This window comes from Malaya genurostris, chromosome 3 (genome assembly GCF_030247185.1).
Source record: "Malaya genurostris strain Urasoe2022 chromosome 3, Malgen_1.1, whole genome shotgun sequence".
NCBI lineage: Eukaryota > Metazoa > Arthropoda > Insecta > Diptera > Culicidae > Malaya > Malaya genurostris.
The window spans coordinates 52341592-52365652 of record NC_080572.1 but is presented as its reverse complement, the minus strand read 5'-3'; the positions used below and the strand labels follow the sequence as shown (position 1 = coordinate 52365652).

Here is a 24061-nt window from a genome sequence, read left to right as displayed (position 1 = left end):
TTTGAAAATGTGCCCAATGCTGAACTTACCATATCTGAATCTCGCTGCCACGCTGGGAGCATCGACAGGGTAGAATGATATCTTGTGGTGGACAAATCGTATCTCTTTGAGCTAATGTTGGTCGATGGCCGGTGCTCGCTAGCAATGCCACTAATAAAAACGATTTTACTATCGGTTTTACGTTCAACCGCCTACCACAGCTTATCGTTTGCTTCATTTTTTGTAGTTTGAATTTCTATCCGAATTTGTCACTTAATGAATCGTATTGCATTGTTTGTAGTCTGCTGATTTTTACTATCAATATTTTCATGTTTCATCACTAGATTGTTTGTCTAATCGCAAAAATATCATTGGAATAGTCTTTGTTTCACTACACGTTGGTTGGGTACACTAATTTATAATTTGGCCAACGATCAGACAATTTATATGATTAGGACGTTTTGCATACTTCATTTATTCTACAAATATTGTAGAGTTTTTCATGTCATTTCGCTGCTCGCACATGTTAAATCACTTTAGTTTTTTTTTGTGGCTAGGTTAAACATTAATCGCCACGCCATCTGTGATCGTCTATATACCATGGGCAAAATTCGAAAGGTAGGCAAATGAGTTTCTCATGAGCTGAATGACAGACAGCAGGAATAGCGTAAAATGGCGTGCAAAATTGCCGTCTTGCTAACGTCAGAGTAGACATGGATTTATTTTGAGAAACCCATGCGCATACCGTGGTCAACCTTCGACATCAGTTGCAAAACCTATCCGCTTTGGAAAGAAAACGATGCATCAGCTACGAGCTGAAATTGCTTCAAGCAATGCTCGAAAAATAACCACAAAACATGAGAAAGCAACACAACAACACTCCCGCACACACAACAAAAGAGCTCAAAACATCTTTTCGGAGCTCAGATATGAACTTTTGTCCCATTCGGCAAACTCTCCAGAACCCCTTTCGACTATCATTTATTTTCATTGATGTATCGGGCACTTGTTAGTGACTAGTTATGAAGATGAGAAAAAAGGCTTCGCTTTACTAGAAGAATGAACAGTGCTTTCGACGTGGTATTCGTGAGTTGGTAGAAAGATGAGAAAAATGTTTAGATGTTACGAAGGTAACTATCTCGTATTACTTACAATAGACAGGTATTTTAATTGAAAAAAAAATCCTATTTTGACCTGACACACCTGGTATACGAATTACATATCAAATCAAGAATTATGACTATGTTCGTGATATTATTCTTTAAAACATGATCTAAAACACAAAACTTGCTTCCGTCTAAAAAGATTTCATGAGTATTTTTTCAAAACTGATGGCGAAACGAGGTGAAAATTTTTATAAATCTTAATTCTAAATTCATCTAGAGTAGATCTTGTTAGTTGGTGGATATATAAATCTACTTTGGGACTACTAGTCCCCGGTTTCCGCCTCCGAACGCACCTGTAATAATGAAGAAAACTTCCAAAAACGGAGCTCACTTTGATTCCTTAGCAACGGTTAAACCAATTTTCATGATTCGAATTAAAGCTTTCATTGTCTTAAAAGATACTGTGCAATTTCATTCAGATCCGACTTCTGGTTCCGAAATTATAGGGTGATGAGGGCAAAACTTTCTAACTGTCATACAAAATCATGCAAAACCGGTACGCACCAGTACGTTCTAGTACGAAAGAAGAAAACACCACCGCCTAGCACACAGCGTGCTTTGTTCAATTTTGTATAGCGTACAGGGTTGCCACATTTGAATCTATATTAACTTGACATAACTGTTTACAAATTGAAAAGGTTCTGGTAGTTTACGTACCAAAATAAAGTTTTTGATTTTATTGAAATAAAAAAAAACAATCTTGATTGAATCTTCTAGTGATGTTTTTGAAAATATAAGTAACATAAGAAAGGCATCATTACACCACTAGGTGGATAACAAAAGTATTTCAAATCGTGGTAACACGGAATGATAACTAAATGATCACTATCTTTACGTTTCGTCTTAAACTCGTCAGTGCAGAGCAGTTAAAATTGAACTGCTTACTGCGAACTTAAACAGTTCAATTGGAACCGCTAAGCAGACGTAAAGTTATTGCTATTTGCAACACCCTATATTATTAGCAATAACATATAAATTCTCCGGTAACATGCTTTAATATGGCATCTCTCTTAAGTTTAGTAGCATGAGTACAGCTTTTGGCAAAAAAAACCTGGTTTAATCCACCTAGTAGTGTAATGATGCCTTTCTCATATTACTCATAACATCATAAATATTACTGAGGAATTCATAAAAACAACTGTTCATTGAAGTTCAGACTTAATCTAACAAACTCTACAAATCCTGTTTACTCTGTAGTTCCGGAACCGGAAGTAGTATCCACAACAAATTTAGGAATTCAGTATGAAACTATAAGACAACATTCGATTTGGCCATCTTAAAGAAAAGTGAGTGAGATCCTTTTTGCAGTTTTTAATCACCGTTTTAAATTCTTCCGAAACCGGATTCAGATGAAATGAATAGCCGAACTTGGTTCGTTTGCCAGCAACAAATATGAGCTCCAAATTGGAACAGTTTTGAACCAAGTTAGACCCATTCTTATTATCTCATGCTCTATTTCGATTAAACCATTTAAACGAAATCTAACAAACGAAGCGAACCTGCATTTCTGTTACTTCTGCATATACATATAAGTCAAGCTGAACAACATGAATCAGTACCATAAAACATGTATTACGATTATTATTAATAATATTATTATTATTAATACTATTGTCAACTAAGAGGTCGAGAATCATCTATGATTCAAATGAGAGGTCTTAAAATCCTTTAAAACATCTTACTTTTTAGTCAGATCCGACTTCCGATTTAGGAGATACAGGGTGATTAGTATAAAAATGTCCATTTCACATAAATTAATCAGGTTTATCGGATTTGCAGATTTGGATAGTCGATTACCAAATAAATTTATTTCAGTTTAAGCGGTATTCGTTCTTGGATTCGGAATGTACCCCCAAATGTTAATTCGCACTACAATTCTTCAAAGATGTCAACCCACTCCTCAGGTGAATTTAATTGATTTCGGCTACACCGATTTTAGAATTCCGGTTCTAGTATCGAATCGTTTCTCAAAGTTCAATCATTTTCTCAAAAAGGCCAAATCGAACTACAAAACAAAAATTCAAATTAAAGGACTTAAGGTCACATAAAAAATTGGTGAATTTTATCCGATACGATCCGATGATGAATTTTAAAAATTCATACCGATATATAAGATGTAAATTGTTTGGCGTATTAATTTATGGCCATTCGAATCATTTTGGGTTATGCTAGTTCCTGAATACCAGCTCTGGAAGTACCATAAATAAAGACGAAAAACTCTAAAAAAACTTACTTCGACATCTCATAGAATGTTCAATCGATTTTCACACGTTAAGATTGAATATCGATACGATTTGCAGTTTCGACATTACAGGGTAATGAGTGTTTAAAATCTCAATTTACCGTTTAAAACGACGATAATTAAAATAATGAGAACTAAAACACCTAAGAATATCCATGCAAAAAACATAGTCGGATTGATAAAAAAAGGTATCATCTCACTGCTAGGTGGATTAATCACTTTTTTTAAATAAACTTCATTGACATTCTTTTATTTTTTGTGTATCAATTATTGTACCCCGGCTTTACATTAATTTATTCTCTTGGTCGCACTCATCATAAAATAGCTAAAAGTTTTATCAACCGCAGCACCGTCGTTTACCAATATCACACACTAGCAGCAGACATCCGCAACCGTTTCGTTTTTTTTTATAGCGTGTACGAAATAGAACAAGGCACTCATCATTCGTTTTGTGTCTTCTTCTTCCATCGTACCACTACGTACCGATGTTGTATATATTGTCATTGTACATTGCGATTTGAAAACGTTGACACTTATCGCCCTGTAACTGCGGAACCGGAAGTCGGATTCGGATGAAATTTCACAGTAGCTTTAAAGATAATATGAGCTTTCATTGAAATCAAGATTTGTGCAAACCGGCTTAAGCATTGCAGAGAAACCGAAGAAAATTCTAGTTTTGGAGTTTTTCTTCACTACTTTCCGTGCTTCCGGAACAGGAAAAGTGGGGACCAGCGAATTAAGTTTTTATGCCCACAAAGCTCTGCAAACTAGAAGAATTTATCAGATAGTTTTATGGGATTAGTACCTGTTTTTGATTATCGTTCGTGAAAAATATTAATGAAATCGGTAATTTTCCACTTATCACGCTTTAGTTCCGGAGCCGGAAGTCGGATCCAGATAAAATGTTAGTTTGCGAAATTTGTTTGAGCTGTTTCAGAGATAATTGAATGCAAACTTTTTCACCTTTTATTTGAATCTTAGTTTGTGAAAATCGGTTCAGCCATCTCTAAAAAAGTGAGTGCATATTTTTTCCATTTTTTGTGCATATCATCCTATATCCCCAGAACCGGAAGTCGGATCGGGATGAAATTCAATAGCAGGCTATGGGACCTTGAGACCTTTCGTTTGAATCTTAGTTTGTGGTTCATCAGTTCAGCCATCTCTGAGAAAAGTGAGTGAATATTTCTGTTACATCCATACACACATACACACACTGACGGACGGACACACATTTGGTCAGTTCGTCGAGTTTTTTTTTATTCAATAATATAATATAATTTTTTTAGGCACATTGCTAACCTAAGACGGTCTACCTTGAGCCCTAAGGGATTCCAGTAGCTTCGACCTGGCGTCGCGATACTTTTTGTTTTGCAGTTGCTAGATCGCGTTATAACTTATTTAAGTTAATTTTACCTCTAACAGCTTTGAATAAATATTTGTCATAACAACATTACTCATTACCGAATGAAATGGAAATTACCCATCGTTTAAATGAATGTGTAAAATTGTAATTTCAAATGAATGCACAACTGTGAAGTATACAGTATACATACATAAGTTCATCTCCTCTATTATGACTTCGAATGAAACTTCGTCTGCATATAGATTTTGGGTGAGAAAATAAGAGTGCATGGAACAGTAGATAGAAATTTAACCTTGGATCTGGAAGTTGCTACTGGATCAGGACAATATGCCATACAATTTGAAGGCTTTCCTAAGCAAACCATAGATTGGTGCAATAGTCAAAGGTGCGCGGCACCTTTCGGAGGTTACGCAAGAACAATGCTTCATTGACCATTTTTCAAGCGTGCAGTGGACCAAAGCAAACAGAATCCGTTGGACCCGTCCGTCTAAAGCTAGTGGTAGTTACCTGAACGATTGATGGCGCAGAGGGAAAAGTGAATCAATTAAAACGATTTGAATAGAATCATCGCGTAGGAAATAGGAATATCGTCGGGATCGCTCAACCGTGCATCCCCTTGTCTTTGCTATTCGGTAGCGTCGATTTAGGTGCCTTGACTAGTGTTCGAGATATACTTTGCTAGTTGCGATATAATCGCCTAAGATATGTTTGAAAAAAATTCAAACTTGTTTAAGTAATATCTCGAAACCGGAACACCGAGAATAGTGTACCTAAATATTCGTATAAATGATTAGTATCCATATTTCGTACAATTGTCTATTTCTTGAATGAAAGTCTTTCTAACAATAATAGGTGACCTGCTCAAGCATTCGAAGTAGCGTAGTGACAATCAATTTGTGAGTGGAAAATGTAAAAGTGAAGAGCAGCCGGGCGTGCTACCGAAGATTTGAAGAAAATATACTAAAACAAAAAGCAACATGGTAAGACTGATAGAATCAGGTTATGGGTGTAATGTCCGTTTTTTTCATCAACCTGTTGGAAGTGAAATGAACTACAATGAAAGTATAAGTTGAATAGAAGCCAGTCACGTGCCCAGAAGGGGGGGCGACTGGCTCGAGCCCCTCTCGAAATTAAAAACAGATATATAATTATTTAGAAGGTCTAAGACATGTGTTGCAAAAATAACAAGACAGTAAGCAGTACATTTTTTCTACATACAACAACAGTTCCAGTGGAAAAGTTTAAAGTGTCTGTTAAAAACACCCGTAAAAGGCACACCGAGAATTAGGTACATAAGCAATCTTCAGTAACATTATTCTTTTATCTTTGGGCCCCTCCCGAAACGAAATCCTGGGTACGGGGCTGATAGAAGCTCAGATGTATCTTGGAAATTTCAAAATAGATATTTTCAGTGTCCATTTCTTTTATCAGCATACTCATATGTTTAGTACACCTTACATTGTAACTTGATTTGTTGAGTGAACTAAGCTTAATCGTTTATGCAAAACCTACATTGGTAAATTGAATACAGTCACAAAACATTAAAGATCACATGCGAGCTTCGTACGTTTACTGTTAGCACTATTAGATGCGCTTTGTGACAGTCTCGATTTTTTCCTATGCTACTGGTATCATAAACTCCAGAAAAATTGTTTCAGCTTTCTTCCTAGATTGATATTACTGTTAACCGTGCATGTTGGTTAAGCTCTATAAAACATGACTACATACCGGCTAATAGAGATCTTTGAGTGAGTTACTCCTTGTTGCCAAGAAGTTGTATCACTTATGCTAGGTGAGGTAAAATTTGCACACTGAAAAGGAAAGCGTCTGTATGGTTTGATTACTGTTTAGTCGTTTTACGAAATGTTTCAGATTTAGTTGTAGAATTATTATTATTTGTAATAATAACTTCGTTTTTATACACTTCGTAGGTGGTCCGAGCCCAGGGGGGAGGGAATAAAGGTACATGAACAATAGAGTACTTGTGCAAACAATTTGACAATTCATACAGTGTTAATATTGGGAATGACGCACTTTGCTTTAAAATTTTTGCGCCTGCTCCACTCCTTCTGTCAATTGTTATTGAAAAACCAATTTACTGTGTGTCTGTGTGTGAGTGTGTGTGTCTGTGTACAGAACTAGGAGACGGAGATCTCTGATTTTGATCGGACTAGTTGCAAATGAAAGGTCTTTTCATCTGCCAGAAGGCTATTGTTTTCGTTCTTTTATTCGTTGTGTACTTTTCGAGTTAGACAAAATTGTATGTCAAAATTTGCAGTTTTCTGACAATATTTGCCACAATTGACCTAAAAAACAAAGGAGATTCCATAATTTAGAAATCATGTTGTAATACCTTTTAAACAAGCCAAAGTTTGTTGAAATCCGTCCATTTTTTTAAGGAGATATTGACATTTTTGGGAAAATGACATTTCTTCTCTATCCAAGTAAAAGGAGTTTTGAGCGTTTCATGATAAATCGATGTTTGGAAGTAAAGTGAAACACGATTTTCTATACTGTTTTATGCTATTGTTTCTTAGCACCTAAAAGACTATGCACAGCACTTTTTTCTCATGACGTTTCGATTTCAGTACGGTTCGTTTTTGGCAACATAATTGCTCGAACATGACATATGTATTAGAAAGATGGCAGTATTTTTAAATTCAAAACATTTTCATATTTATATTGATTTATACTGCTTGCAACAATAATTACTGGAAGAACACAATTTCTAACGCCCTTATACCATTGGAAGAAGTTCGTCGAGATAAGTAAATTTGTATGTGAAAAATAATTTCATTCACTTTCCTCGAAGATGGGTTAACTGATTTCTACAAATTTAGATTCATTGGAACAGCCCTATGCTCCCATATAAGATTTCTAAATTTCAATTGAATCCGATTTAGTCCATCTAACATTCAAATAAAAGGTCTTAAGGTCCCATAAAAACTGCTTGTTTATTAATCACCCAACAATTTTATGTGGAACGCACTACGATTTCTCTGAAAATGGCTACACTGATTTTCGAAAATTTCGAATCAAATGAAATGGTTACCAATTTATTAGGCGAATTTAACTGAATTCGGCTATACCGATATCCGAATTTCGTTTCCGAAAGTATCGGGAAAAAGAAGGCTAAAACGAATTAAATTAACAAAAGTTTAAATAAAAATGAACTTATGGTCCCTAAGCATGATCCCGCGCAGCTTCAGCTTCATTTAAAGGGAAGAATTATCGCGCAGGTTTTGACTTTCGAATACCTCGGGTTATGGTTTGATTCCAAATGCACGTGGGGAGGACACATTAGGTATTTCATAACAAAGTGCCAACAAAAAGTAAATTTCCTTCGAACAATAATAGGATCTTGGTTTTCAGTGATGGAATATAGATGCGTTTGATTTCGTTCAGCTGCAAACTCCCATATTATCAAATTAGAGCAAATTCAGTACCATTGTTTGCGAATTGCCTTAGGCTGCGTGCATTCGACACATACAATGAGTCTTGAAGTTCTGGCAGGAGTTCTTCCATTGAAAGATCGCTTTTGGGAGCTTTCATCACGACCTGGTTATTAATAACTTCGAAAGGCTAGTCGAGCTTCAATTTCAAACAAGATTCATGACAGTATATTTTAACCATATGTCATAGGAAATCAACCCTGCAAGATATATTACTATCCGTGTGGAATCCCGGATCACCAGGGTTTGGTATGTTCGACAATAATGTTTCAGCCTCATCTGTTTATGTAGCAGAGTTAGCAGCAGTTCATTATAGCTTGAGTGTAATCGTCACATTATCTCCAAACCATTTTTTCCTCTTCACAGATAGTGTGAGCTGGCAAGCTTCTTGTGAAAAAATTATCTGGGTCGGTGGATGCACTCAATTATTACTAAAATATCGACAGGGAATGGTTCAGGGAGCTGGATGTTAGTAGGGATTTCATTCGTGTGATGTTCAGACTCATGTCTAATCACTACATACGTAACTATTTTTATTAAGTCAGCTTATTTATGACTAGTTTGCAACCAGAAATTTGAGTGATTGTTACTAACATCTAACCACTTGCGTGACTCAAAAAGCGCAGTTTCTGCTAGTTGCTAAGTCGGCTAAAAATAAGTTGTTGTTACATTGTAATGTCATACTGAAATGAATAATCTTTCCATAACTTGAAAATAACTTATTTTCAAGTAAACTAGTTGAAACTTAGTCACCATCGACATTATAAAATTTTTTTTTATCAGCAATAAAAAGGCAGCAGAGTACTTTAAATCACAAACTTGATACAAGATACAAATTTCACAACGTTTTTAAAACTGTGGAGCGGAATTCAATTTTAATTAACTGTTTTTATGTGGCTTCAATCAAAATCTGTTTATGAAGAAATGAAAAACAAACAACGAAATAACCCTATGTTCAGAATGCTCAAAATTAATACAAGTAGGGCGATTTTTAATTATTTTAAATTTATGAGAATTATAATATTATCACAATAGATGGTTAATGTTTTGTTCGTGTTTATGATAGTGCATAGAATAAAAATGACTATTTTGCCAAAAAGCAGTTTTGGAAAAAATAATATTCTGGTTTTATTTATGTTTCATACACTTCTTCCATAGTGTGCTCGCCATTTTCAAGCCAACAAAAGTTTTCTAGGCTGCATTTTCGTTATCATTAGGTTGCGTAAACCAACCGATAGTAGTGTAGTAGTGTTTTACATATATGCTTACGTATTTATAACGGTTTCCCATCGGAAAATAAACTTTTTTCAACTAGTAGCTTAAAGCATAGCTGTAATTAAAGGTATGTAAGAATTAAGTAATGGTAACACACAAATGATAGTTGGTTCAATGTTTATATTATAAAGAAACACTGCTGTAATTTTGTTTTAACCAGTGTAATATAAAAAAACATGTTCGTGCTCTTGTTGCAAAATAGTTGGGCTAAATGGTATCAAAACTAATTACAGGTTGCTACTATTGAAGTTGAATAAACTTTTTTTTAACTAGTAGCTACAAGCATAGTTGTGATTGGAGTGGGACTCAACACATAATTTTCGACTTGAAATTCTTAACGGATGCCAAAATATTATATTTATATTTCTATTCTATTTCTCATCACTAATTAGAACCAGTGTTGGCATTATCATTCTCAAAATATCAAAAATCAGTTATTATCGCCGATAATAATTGTTGGTGATTATCACTTACAAAATCATCGCCGAACATCATGAAGAAAATCATTTGATATTCTGAGAATGATATTAGAAAACGATTATCACTTAATATCGGTGTGCGAAATTTTCAAAACATCAAATATCACCGCTGAGTATGGGGGAAATCATCACCCGTTCAATCTCACTTTAGCGATGTTTCGTAAACTCACACATGATTATCATTCAAAAGCATTATCACGATTATCACCCATGCGCGATTTTCACTACCACATGGTGATATTCCGTGAGGTGAGTGTGGTATTGAAAATCAATTTCAACCAAATCTTAACATGCAGTATGATTATTTTTGGAACGGGTGGTGTCGAAAATCATTGTCTGAAGTTATTTGAAATTGATGATAGTGAATTTCGGTTCGTAAAATTTTATCAAAACCCATGCAATATTGGTATTTTTGGAATGGGTATGATGAGTAGATGTTGATTATCGATGTCTGGAGTTATTTTGAAATCCAACATGGCGGCTCTCGGTTCATGAAAATTCAACTAAACCCATGCAATATGGGTATTTTTGGAACGGGTATGATGAGTAGGTGTTGAATATTGGTGTCTGGAGTCATTTTGAAATCCAAGATGGCGGCTCTCGGTTCATGAAAATTCAACGAAACCCATGCAATATGGGTGTTTTTAGAACGGGTATGATGAGTAGGTGTTGAATATTGATGTCTGGAGTCATTTTGAAATCCAACATGGCGGCTCTCGGTTCATGAAAATTCAACTAAACCCATGCAATATGGGTATTTTTGGAACGGATATGATGAGTAGATGTTGAATATTGGTATCTGAAGTCATTTTGAAATAGAAGATGGCGGCTCTTGGTTCATGAAAATTCATCTGAAACCATGCAATATGGGTATTTTTGGAACGGATATGATGAGTAGATGTTGAATATTGGTGTCTGAAGTCATTTTGAAATAGAAGATGGCGGCTCTTGGTTCATGAAAATTCATCTGAAACCATGCAATATGGGTATTTTTGGAACGGGTATGATGAGTAGATGTTGAATATTGATGTCTGGAGTCATTTTGAAATCCAACATGGCGGCTCTCGGTTCATGAAAATTCAACGAAACCCATGCAATATGGGTGTTTTTAGAACGGGTATGATGAGTAGGTGTTGAATATTGATGTCTGGAGTCATTTTGAAATCCAACATGGCGGCTCTCGGTCCATGAAAATTCAACTAAACCCATGCAATATGGGTATTTTTGGAACGGATATGATGAGTAGATGTTGAATATTGGTATCTGAAGTCATTTTGAAATAGAAGATGGCGGCTCTTGGTTCATGAAAATTCATCTGAAACCATGCAATATGGGTATTTTTGGAACGGATATGATGAGTAGATGTTGAATATTGGTGTCTGAAGTCATTTTGAAATAGAAGATGGCGGCTCTTGGTTCATGAAAATTCATCTGAAACCATGCAATATGGGTATTTTTGGAACGGGTATGATGAGTAGATGTTGAATATTGATGTCTGGAGTCATTTTGAAATCCAACATGGCGGCTCTCGGTTCATGAAAATTCAACTAAACCCATGCAATATGGGTATTTTTGGAACGGGTATGATGAGTAGGTGTTGAATATTGATGTCTGGAGTCATTTTGAAATCCAACATGGTGGCTCTCGGTCCATGAAAATTCAACTAAACCCATGCAATATGGGTATTTTTGGAACGGATATGATGAGTAGATGTTGAATATTGGTATCTGAAGTCATTTTGAAATAGAAGATGGCGGCTCTTGGTTCATGAAAATTCATCTGAAACCATGCAATATGGGTATTTTTGGAACGGATATGATGAGTAGATGTTGAATATTGGTGTCTGAAGTCATTTTGAAATAGAAGATGGCGGCTCTTGGTTCATGAAAATTCATCTGAAACCATGCAATATGGGTATTTTTGGAACGGGTATGATGAGTAGATGTTGAATATTGATGTCTGGAGTCATTTTGAAATCCAACATGGCGGCTCTCGGTTCATGAAAATTCAACTAAACCCATGCAATATGGGTATTTTTGGAACGGGTATGATGAGTAGGTGTTGAATATTGATGTCTGGAGTCATTTTGAAATCCAACATGGTGGCTCTCGGTCCATGAAAATTCAACTAAATCCATGCAATATGGGTATTTTTGGAACGGATATGATGAGTAGATGTTGAATATTGGTATCTGAAGTCATTTTGAAATAGAAGATGGCGGCTCTTGGTTCATGAAAATTCATCTGAAACCATGCAATATGGGTATTTTTGGAACGGATATGATGAGTAGATGTTGAATATTGGTGTCTGAAGTCATTTTGAAATAGAAGATGGCGGCTCTTGGTTCATGAAAATTCATCTGAAACCATGCAATATGGGTATTTTTGGAACGGGTATGATGAGTAGATGTTGAATATTGGTGTCTGAAGTGATTTTGAAATCCAACATGGTGGTTCTCGGTTCATGAAAATTCAACTAAACCCATGCAATATGGGTATTTTTGGAACGGGTATGATGAGTAGGTGTCGATTATCGATGTCTGGAGTCATTTTGATATCCAAAATGTGAACTTCTAGTTTATTAAAATTTTTCGAAAAATTTGAACTTAGTTTGTGTAGAACGCTCGTCGCGTGCGATTGTATTTCTTTGTTGCTCTGCGTTGTTTCGCTGTGTTTCGGTCGGATTTTTCTGCAGGTTCCAGTGTTGCATTCAATATTTTTGTTGTTAAAAACGGAGAAATGATGAATTTGAAAGAGGAAAGAAACTACAACTGATGCCAGAAGGGTGGACAGTGCATGGAAGTTCTTTTTTGGTGTTGGTATTTTATTCTCGTGAATGCAATCTATCACCGTGTTTTACCCACCAAAACTGAAGTGAAAACCACGGAGTTTTAACTTTTTCGGGAGTTGAGTGTCATCTAGCGGCAAGTAACACTCATCAATTAACCATTTACTATATATTAAATGGCATTAAGTGTGAATTGAAAATATTAAACGTCACCGTGATTGGTAGTATCTGCTACACAACCTTGTAATTTTGTCGCTATAATCTGCATCTCTAAATTCTAATTTCATAAGCTTGTAGGTCTACTAGAAGACAACTGTGCAGGCTATTGCGCATTAACGTCGATTTTGCAGTAATGTTTCCGACATTACTTACCGTTTGTTTATAGAGGTAATTTTTTTCAAATTTCGAATAAAAACGGACAATTTTCTTTGAAAAATTAGTGCAACACTTCGAGACGGTATTGTAGATTTGAATTCATTGTGTGAAAGCAGACATTTATTTAAGAATCACTATCAAAAATTTATCATCGACAGTTCTGCAAATATTGCACTTGAACCAATACTACTGTTCTAAAGCTTGGGAAAAGTAAGGAACTCGTTTGTTGAGCATTCTGGTAGTCGAATTGTTGACATCAAATTGGTTGCTGTCAACCAAATGATTGGCGATTGAAAACTAACACAATCCAATTATACATATTTTCGAAAATTTGCTATGTTTAATCTATCACTTCAAACAATTTTCTTACTTTCGTAGTATATTTTTATTGCTGATCTTGGATTTCAAAATGACTCCAGACATCAATATTCAACATCTACTCATCATACCCGTTCCAAAAATACCCATATTGCATGGGTTTAGTTGAATTTTCATGAACCGAGAGCCACCATGTTGGATTTCAAAATGACTCCAGACACCCATATTCAACATCTACTCATCATACCCGTTCCAAAAATACCCATATTGCATGGGTTTAGATGAATTTTCATGAACCGAAAGCCGCCATCTTGGATTTCAAAATGACTCCAGACATCAATATTCAACATCTACTCATCATACCCGTTCCAAAAATACCCATATTGCATGGGTTTAGATGAATTTTCATGAACCGAAAGCCGCCATCTTGGATTTCAAAATGACTCCAGACATCAATATTCAACATCTACTCATCATACCCGTTCCAAAAATACCCATATTGCATGGGTTTAGTTGAATTTTCATGAACCGAGAGCCACCATGTTGGATTTCAAAATGACTCCAGACACCCATATTCAACATCTACTCATCATACCCGTTCCAAAAATACCCATATTGCATGGGTTTAGTTGAATTTTCATGAACCGAGAGCCACCATGTTGGATTTCAAAAGACTCCAGACACCCATATTCAACATCTACTCATCGTACCCGTTCCAAAAATACCCATATTGCATGGTTTCAGATGAATTTTCATGAACCGAAAGCCGCCATCTTGGATTTCAAAATCACTTCAGACACCAATATTCAACATCTACTCATCGTACCCGTTCCAAAAATACCCATATTGCATGGTTTCAGATGAATTTTCATGAACCGAAAGCCGCCATCTTGGATTTCAAAATCACTTCAGACACCAATATTCAACATCTACTCATCGTACCCGTTCCAAAAATACCCATATTGCATGGTTTCAGATGAATTTTCATGATCCGAGAGCCGCCATCTTGGATTTCAAAATGACTCCAGACATCGATATTTAACATCTACTCATCATACCCGTTTCAAAAATATCCATATTGCCATGGGTTTAGATGAATTTTTACGAACCGAATTTCACTATCAACAATTTCAAATTACTTCAGACATCGAAATTCGACACCACCCATTCCAAAAATAATCATACTGCATGATAAGATTTGGTTGAAATTGATTTTCAAAACTTCACTCACCTCATTGAATATCACCATGTGATAGTGAAAATCTTTGCATGGCTGATAATTGTGAGAATGATTTTCAATGATGATAATTTATAATCATGTGTGAGTTTACGAAACATCACTATGGTGATATTGGACGGGGTGTGATATTTTCCATACTCACTTCGAGTGATCACAATTATCATTGATATTGTAGATAGTGATAATCGCTGTCGAAAATCGCGCATGATTTTCTGCAGCGGTGAGATTTGATTATTTGATATTTTCGCAACACTGATTAGAACTAGATTTACTACAAATTCAGTCAAAATGTTCATTATATGCAGCCGAACAATCGAATAGTCGTTAGTTAAGACTCCAAAGACAGTATTAACATAAATTTTTTGGTACTGCAGGGCGTCAAGTTTCGAGAAATACCTATATTTCCGGCGATCAGGACTTTGTCTTACGAATGGTTGAAATTAACAGACAATCCACCCTCGCAGTACCTGAAATATTAGATTTAGGGTTGGACATTTAATAGCGATTGGGAATTGCAGCTAAAGGTTGAAGCTTAACGGTATAGATAAATTGAGTAAAAATCTAGTTGCAATTAATGCTTTTCTCAATGACCACAAAGTATCCAGCTTAGCCCCGATCTCCGCTACTATCAATCTCCTGTTGGACCCCAGCCCCTGATAAAATAACAATTTATTCAGTTGTCAAATTCAAAACAGTAAGAATCATGAAATTGTCTAGGAAACTTTTGTTTACATCGGTACAGAAATAGATTGTTTGGATCATTACATAATTGAATCTATCTGTTCCAAAAGCTCAGACTCAATAAATGTCTCCTATGGATAACAATCTTATATTGCTTTTCGTCGACGACAATGTTAACGTTATCGTGATCTTCAAATGAAATTCTCAGAATTCAGTTAGTTCAGAATCTACAATATACCCAGGTGAACGACTCAAGATGCTAAAACTGGGATGAAATAATAATAATAATAATAATAATAATAATAATAATAATAATAATAATAATAATAATAATAATAATAATAATAATAATAATAATAATAATAATAATAATAATAATAATAATAATAATAATAATAATAATAATAATATAATAATATGCTAATGCTGGATAAAAACCCAGCAGAAGCATCGACCAATTAGTTTAATTCCTTCAACTAGTGAACTTTTTGATATAAAAATCTTTCTAAGAATGATATCTCATAAAAATAGGTAATGATTTCTACTAGAGCAGTTGGAGATTTCGTTTTGAATATTCAATGACTCAATAACTTGTTAGAGTTACTGACCTCATTAAAGTTGATAAATCTTTCGGTTTTACCTTTTTTTATATATATAAAAAATAGGTATAGAATTCGCTCAAACTTTCGAAAATTTTTCCGAGGCCCAGAGGGCCGAATGACATATACCAATCGATTCAGCTCGACGAACTGAGTAAATGTCTGTGTGTGTGTGTGTATGTGTGTGTGTCTGTATGTGTGTTGTCAACTAAGAGGTCGAGATCTCAGAGATGGCTGGACCGATTTTGATCAAACTAGTCGCAAATGAAAGGTCTCCCCGTCACCCAAAACGCTATTGAATGGTTTTGAGATCGGATGTTTACTTTTTGAGTTATACGAAGTTTTATGTCAAAATTTTCAGTTTTTTGACAGTATCTGTCACAATTGACCTTGAAAACAGAATATGTTTTTAGACTTAGATTCCGCACGATAATACCTATTCAACAAGCCATAGATTGTTAAAATCCGTCCATTTTTAACGGAGATATCGAAATTTTTGTGTAAACGACTTTTCCCCCTATTCCAGCAGTAGGAGTTTTAAGCGCTGTATGACAAAGCAATGCTTGGGAGCAACGGAAAACACGATTTTTTATTCTGTTACATACAATTGTTTCTAAGTACCAAAAAGACTGCACAGAACGAAAAGATGAAACTTACACGATATGTAAACCAATAGTACTATTAAACAGACATCAGTTGAAACGAAAATCTGATTTAAAACCATGATTGATGTAAAATTACATTGAAATGCATTTACTTTTTCATAGAACAAGCCTGTATATTTACAAATCGCTTAGTTTTGTAATGTAACTTTCCATTCAATTACCTGCTCCAAATATGTGCATGAAAATAAATGTAAATTCACAAAATATTTTTATCTGTGTGTGTACAGCATCCTTTTTCATGACAATTTGCCTCGGACCGATTTTAGTACGGCTCGTTTTTGGCAACATAATCGTTCGAATATGACATATATAAACCAGATGATGGCAGATTTTTTTTTAATTATATTGTTTTAAACTACTTACAGCAATACATGCTGGAAGAACATAACATCCATATACCATTCGAATCAGTTCGTCGAGATTAGCAAATGCGTGTGTGACAAATAATTTCACTCAATTTTCTCTGAAAATTTCTTTTCTACAAATTCAGATTTATACGAAAATTCGTATGCTCCCAAACAAAGTTCCTGAATTATGTTTGGTTCCGACCTCTGGTTCCGGAACTACAGGATGATATATGAAACGAAATCAAAATTGTGTAACTCATTCTTCTCGTAGATGGCTGAACCGATCTAAGATTCAAATGAAATCTAAGAATCATCTAAGATGCAAATGAAAAGTTTCAAGATTCTTTAAAACATCTTGCTCTTCAGTCAGATCCAACTTCCGGTTTCGGGGATACAGGGTGATTGGTATAAAAATGTCTATTCCACATAAATTAATCAGGTTTATCGGGTTAGCAGATTTGGATAGTCGATAAAAAAATTAACTTTTTTCAGTTTTAGTGGTATTCAGTTGTCGATTCAGAAGGCACCTAAAAATTTAATTCATGCTATGATTTCTCAAAGATTTCTTCACTGATTTTCAAATATTTTGAAACAAATGTAAACTATACAGCTATTCAGGTGAATTTATCTGACTTCGGCCATACCGATTCTAGAATTCCGGTTTCAGTATAAAATCGTTTCTCAAAGCTCAATCGTTTTCTCAAAAAAGCCTAATCAAATTTCAGAAACAAAAATTCAAATTAAAATAAACTTATATACAAAATTAATTAGTTTTATACATACATTCAAAAATTAATTAATTTTATCCAATTATGACTTCCGATTCCCGAATAGGGGAAAAAGTCGCTTACACAAAAATTTCGATATCATCATATTTTCGAGATAATGAATTTTTAAATTTCAAACCGATATAGAAGATGACAATCCCGAAAAGCTTCAAAGATGGACTCAAAACTGTTGTAATTTATTCGTCATATGGCCATACGAATCGGTTTGGGTTATACTGGTTCCTGAATACCGGCTCTGGAAGTACCTTAAATTACCGTAAACTCAAAAGTGGAACTTACATATCATGGCATGTTTAATCGATTATCACACTTCTAGATTTAAATTCGATTGTATTTGCAGTTTCGACATTACCGAGTAATGAGTGATTACAATCTCAAATTGTCGCTTAAAACGACGGTCATTAAAATAATGTAATGAAAACTTAAACACCGAAGAATATTCATGCAAAAAACACATGCGAATTGATAAAAAAAGGTATCATCTCACTGCTAGGTGGATTAATCACGTTTTTCCACTAGACTTTCATCTCTTAGACATAGAAAAAACACGCAACAGTGGTTGCCCCAAGGGTTTAATTTCCAGTTTCCAAATTTCAATTCAAGTTAAAAACTATTGACTGATCGTGAAATGTTTCCTATCTTAAACAGATATTGGAGGAATAATTTTTTTCACTTAGTAAAGTTTTGCAAAATTCCTGGCCATTTATAAGCCAAGATGATTAAAAAATCATCACTAAAACGAAGTTCACATATGTTTTTATTCAAGGCCCATCGTTTGCTAACTTCAATCACGAAACTATGATTGGAAAATAGAACAACAACATGTGTAAAACACCGTCAGCCATTTTACACAATGGTGATGAAACACAGAATTTCTAATTAAACCAAATAAATTCGACTTCATCGTGCCAAGCTTATATGGTTTCAGAGGCGTTTACTTTAGTGCAGGATTTCATCATTTCCTTACGATCCTCACCGTTTAAACAAATTCGAGTATACAATGCCTCCGTGATTCGAAGGCACAACCGAAACTCAATCAAATAATAACTGTGCATGTAGTTTCGCGGCAATTCATATACCAGCATGTAAATGGAACATATGTTATTACAATCGGTTATTGCACTGCAGAGAATCCTAGATGAAACGTTCGTCTTTCTAGGCCCTTCTTGTTGTCTGATCCGCAGAATTATGTAAACCTATAACCTACCGTTCAACTTTGGCGAAAACATCTCTGTGGCCTCCGATGTTGACTCATTTTTCCTTTACTTCTATACAGTTGTAACTTGGTAGACATGCACCACACGAGCGACTGTTTTATTTTCGCCGGTTCCATTAACGAACCTATGCAGTACAGTTTGCTGGCAGACTCATTTTGAGTGGAGCTTGTGGTGCTTTTCACGCTTCACATCCTTCCAAGAAATACCCCCATCGACACGAATGGTAGTGTAGCAGAAATTGCAGGCTGAAATTACGTTTAAATCTACGCACTAAAGTTTGTCTCCATCCGAGCATCCGGTAAGATTGGTAAATTTGTCTTTAGTATACCATGAGCACATTTTAACCTACTGCCTAGTTTTCATTATTTAGGACAGAGCATTTGTTCGTTAGGACCGAAACTCCCTATCAGCAGGCCGTTCAATTTTGTCGATTTTTGAGCGCTTGTTGAACGATATATTGCACGAAATATTCGTGCAATTTGCTGGAACGGTTTGTTGTAGTTTTTTCTCTTGCAAAAATAGTGTGAAAATTAAGTGTTACCGTTCCATAGAAAGAAAATTTGTTGTTATTCTACGTGAAGTAGAAGAATTGTGCAGGTATGTATTGTTAGTTTAAACAAATAAGTGGAAAAAACTTCAGAAATTCTGAAGTAAAACTAGTCCAACGGGGCTCCAACTCCTCATGTTAAAAATGGCTCAACAATGGACCTCTGTCTGCCGGGTTTGTTGAACCAAAAAAATGGCATTCGGTTCAACGGTCTGTTTCAAAATCGGCAAACGAAGGTCCCGTGTTGGCCTCCCGTTGAACGATTGATTGGACTTTCATTGGACCAATGATCCAACGTATTGGACCAATGAAGGACCACCGTTGAACGTTTTTTTCTAAGTGGGCTGTGTCGATTCATTTCTACCACTGATTGAAGCACTCATCAGCGGAAAGTTGGCATCGTAGATATGAACTTTAAAGTTTGTTCCTAATTGTCGATTATGAAATACCTATGATCATTCATACAAATGACTTAATTATTGAAAGAAATAATAAAAGAAGACTAGGATAGGATAGGATTTGAAGACTTCCGAATTATAGTCTAGTTCTATCCCATAATAAAAAAAAATTCCCATGAAAAATTTGAGGTCGATACAGCATGATCCTCTTTTCCCTTCATTTAATTGTTGTGTACATACTACAAAAAATCATGCAAATTCGTTGAAATTTTCTATCCAGAGCATGTGAAAATGAATCGTTTCTTCAACTTTACAACTAATTTAACAGAATTTTACATCGAAACACATAGTTAAAATTTACATAAATATAAGATGTAATATTCTGTAATTATGCAAGTAAATATGCCAAACTACACACTTAAAACCGATTCTCGAGCTCGGCATAATGAAATGCCGAATTACAGGGTCCGGCACTCGAAGTGTAACCAATTAAAAAGGCCATAAATTCAGTTTGGAAAATTACTTTTACTTAATTCAAAGTACAAAATGTGTAAAAATAATACAAAATTCAGAATCAATTCACTTTTGCTCGATATGACCACCTTTTGCCTTGACTATGGCCTTGAGACGGTCAAAAAACGAATCGCAAGCTGCCCGAATGTGACTTGCAGGTGTATTTTGGCCCACTCGCTTTTTTCAGCGCCTCGAGACTGGTGTATCTTTTAGTTCGGACTTTGCTCTCCAAAATGGCCCAAAGAGAATAATCCATTGGATTCGCATCTGGTGAATTCGAGAGCCATTGTGTGGACGTGATGAAGTTCGGAACGTTTTTTTTTTTTTTTTTTATTTTTTTATTTTTTTTTTTTTAAATAACTATTTATTGGAATATGAGTTAAAATTAAATTATTAAGATTTAAATTGGGTGTTCAGCCACAAGTGGTGACTTTTCAGCCCTGTTATATATATATGATTTGGTTATTACCATGAAGACATCATTTGCTTCCGCAATTCTGAGATTTTTGTGTAGGGAAAATTCTAAACCTACTTGTATTGTGTAATGGGGAAAAAGAACTTATATACTAACTTACTAACTAATACAGAGAGCGAATCGATTCAATTGAAGATTGCATCGATTTTTGTCGGAATTTGCTTATAATATTATGTGACATTACATCTAATGGTTCTATATTTGTGAGTCTGTGTAACTCATTTGTACTAAACCAGGGAGGACGCTTCAGAATCATTTTCAGAATTTTATTCTGAATCCTTTGAAGCGTTTTCTTCCTGGTGGAACAACAGCTTGACCAAATTGGTACCGCATAAAGCATGGCTGGTCTGAAAATTTGTTTATAAATTAACAATTTGTTTTTTAGACAGAGCTTAGAATTTCTGTTTATAAGAGGATATAAACATTTAATATATTTATTACACTTTGCCTGGATTCCTTCAATGTGATCCTTGAAAGTGAGTTTTTTGTCATACGTTAAACCTAAGTATTTAGCTTGATCAGACCATGTCAATTCCAAGCCATTCAATTTGAGAATGTGATTATTGTTTGGTTTAAGAAAAGAAGCTCTTGGCTTGTGAGGAAAGATAATTAATTGCGTTTTTGCTGCATTTGGTTTAATTTTCCATTTTGACAGATAATCACTGAAAATATTTAAACTTCTTTGTAGGCGACTGCAGATCACTCTTAGATTTCTACCTGTGGCTAACAGACTTGTGTCGTCACAGAATAACGATTTCTGACAACCAACGGGTAGATTTGGAAGATCAGAAGTGAAAATATTATACAAGATTGGAGCTACGCTCGAACCCTGCGGAACACCTGCTCGTACGGGTAGCAATTCAGATTTACAATTCTGATAGCTAACCTGAAGAGTACGATCAGTTAAATAATTTTGAATCATTTTGATCAAATAAATAGGAAACTGGAAATCAGACATTTTTGCTATTAAACCTTTGTGCCAAACACTGTCGAATGCTTTTTCTATGTCTAGAAGAGCAACTCCAGTGGATAACCCAGAAGATTTATTTGATTTTATCATGTTCGTTACTCTGACAAGTTGATGAGTAGTTGAATGTTCATGACGAAATCCAAACTGCTCTGGTAAAAAAATTGAATTCTCATTTATATGAGTCATCATTCTTAACAAGATAATTTTTTCAAAAAGTTTACTGATAGAAGAAAGTAAGCTAATTGGGCGATAACTTGATGTTTCTGCTGGGTTTTTATCAGGTTTTAGGACAGGAATTACTTTAGCGTTTTTCCATCTTTTTGGGAAGTAAGCTAATGAAAAACACTTGTTGAAAATTTTAACCAGGAGTCTCAAGGCAACATCGGGAAGATTTTTAATAAGAATATTAAAAATTCCATCATTACCAGGAGCCTTCATGTTTTTGAGTTTCCTAATAATTGATTTAATTTCATCAAAATTCGTCTCAATAATGTCATCGTGTGATAACACTTGGGTTGAAATATGATCATACTTCAGTGAGACTTCATTTTCAATAGGACTCACAACGTTTAAATTAAAATTGTGGACACTCTCGAACTGCTGAGCTAGCTTTTGAGCTTTTTCACCATTTGTAAGAAGTATTTGATTTCCTTCCTTGAGAGCAGGAATTGGTTTCTGAGGTTTCTTAAGAACCTTAGAAAGTTTCCAGAAAGGTTTAGAATATGGTTTAATTTGTTCAACTTCTTTAGCGAAATTTTCATTTCGCAAAAGAGTAAATCTATGTTTAATTTCTTTTTGTAAATCCTTAACTATGTTTTTCATAGCAGGATCACGAGAACGTTGATATTGTCGTCGACGAACATTCTTCAACCGAATGAGCAGTTGAAGATTGTCATCGATGATAGGAGAATTTAATTTAGTTTGAGCTTTGGGAACTGAAAGATTTCTAGCTTCGATAATATAATGATTCAAATTATCAATTGCTGTGTCGATGTCCGCAGAATTTTCTAAAATAGTTTCATGATCCACATGATTTTCAATGTGAGATCTGTAATCCAACCAATTAGCTCTATGATAGTTGAAAATAGAACTAATTGGATTAATTATAGCTTCGTTGGAAAGTCTGAATGTTACAGGAAGATGATCTGAGTCAAAATCAGCATGAGTAATCGGTTCACTACAAATGTGACTTTGATCTGTTAGAACCAGATCAATTGTAGACGGGTTTTTCACGGAAGAGAAACAAGTAGGATTACTGGAATGAAGAACTGTAAAGTAACCAGCTGAGAGTTGATTATGAAGTATTTTACCATTACTGTTATTTTGCCTACAATTCCACAGGACATGCTTAGCATTTAAGTCCCCTATTACGAAAAATTTCGATCTTTATCTTGTAAGTTTTTGCAAATCGCCTTTAAAGAAATTTAATTGTTCGCCGGTGCATTGGAATGGCAAATATGCTCCAGCGATGAAATAAATTCCATGAATGGTTTCAACTTCGATTCCCAAGCTTTCAATAACTTTAGTATTGAAAGAAGGTAAAATTCGATGTTTAATTTGCCGTTGGACAAAAATGGCAACTCCACCACCAATTCCAGTAAACCTGTCAAATCGATGAACCACATAATGTGGATTACTTTTCAATTTTACATTTGGTTTAAGAAAAGTTTCTGTCACAATGGCAATATGAATTTTGTGAACTTTGAGAAAATTATAAAATTCATCTTCACTCGATTTCAAAGATCGAGCATTCCAATTTAAAATATTCAAATAATTATTTAACATCACTGTTAAATTTTAAATTCATTATAATATTATTTGCAAATTTCCATCCGATTTGAAATGCTTCAAAAAGTGATGAAGTCGAATTCATTTGGATGATCATTTGAAAAAGTTGATCTTGTAGGTAGATCATTTTATTTTCAGTTATATCGCCTAATCAACTTCATTTAAAGAAGCGAATGGCATTGAAGAAATATTTGTAGGTAGACTGCCATTAGAAGAAGATGATTTGGCCGGTCTACCTATTAATAAATTGTTTTCGTTAGAAGAAGAACTGCAAGGCGGTCCTGTGTTTTGATTATTTACATTAGAAGAAATATGAGATAGATTTCTACCTAATATACCAGCATAACTGACATTAGAAGAAGATGATGACGAGGTCGATCTACCTGTCAATAAATTG

General features: G+C 34.8%; 1 protein-coding gene across 3 annotated transcripts in view; it reads right to left on the bottom strand.

Annotated features, from left to right (window-relative positions):
- Positions 1-24061, bottom strand: part of LOC131435771 (protein artichoke) — a 41845-nt gene that overhangs the window by 4974 nt on the left and 12810 nt on the right. For 2 of the 3 annotated variants that reach the window (XM_058603961.1, XM_058603963.1), the window contains exon 2: positions 30-390. In XM_058603961.1, coding sequence (XP_058459944.1) covers positions 30-217 — 188 coding nt within the window. In that variant the 5' untranslated portion in view covers positions 218-390. Of the gene's footprint in view, positions 1-29; positions 687-24061 lie in introns of those variants that run through there. The other variant, XM_058603962.1, reaches the window with a different exon arrangement.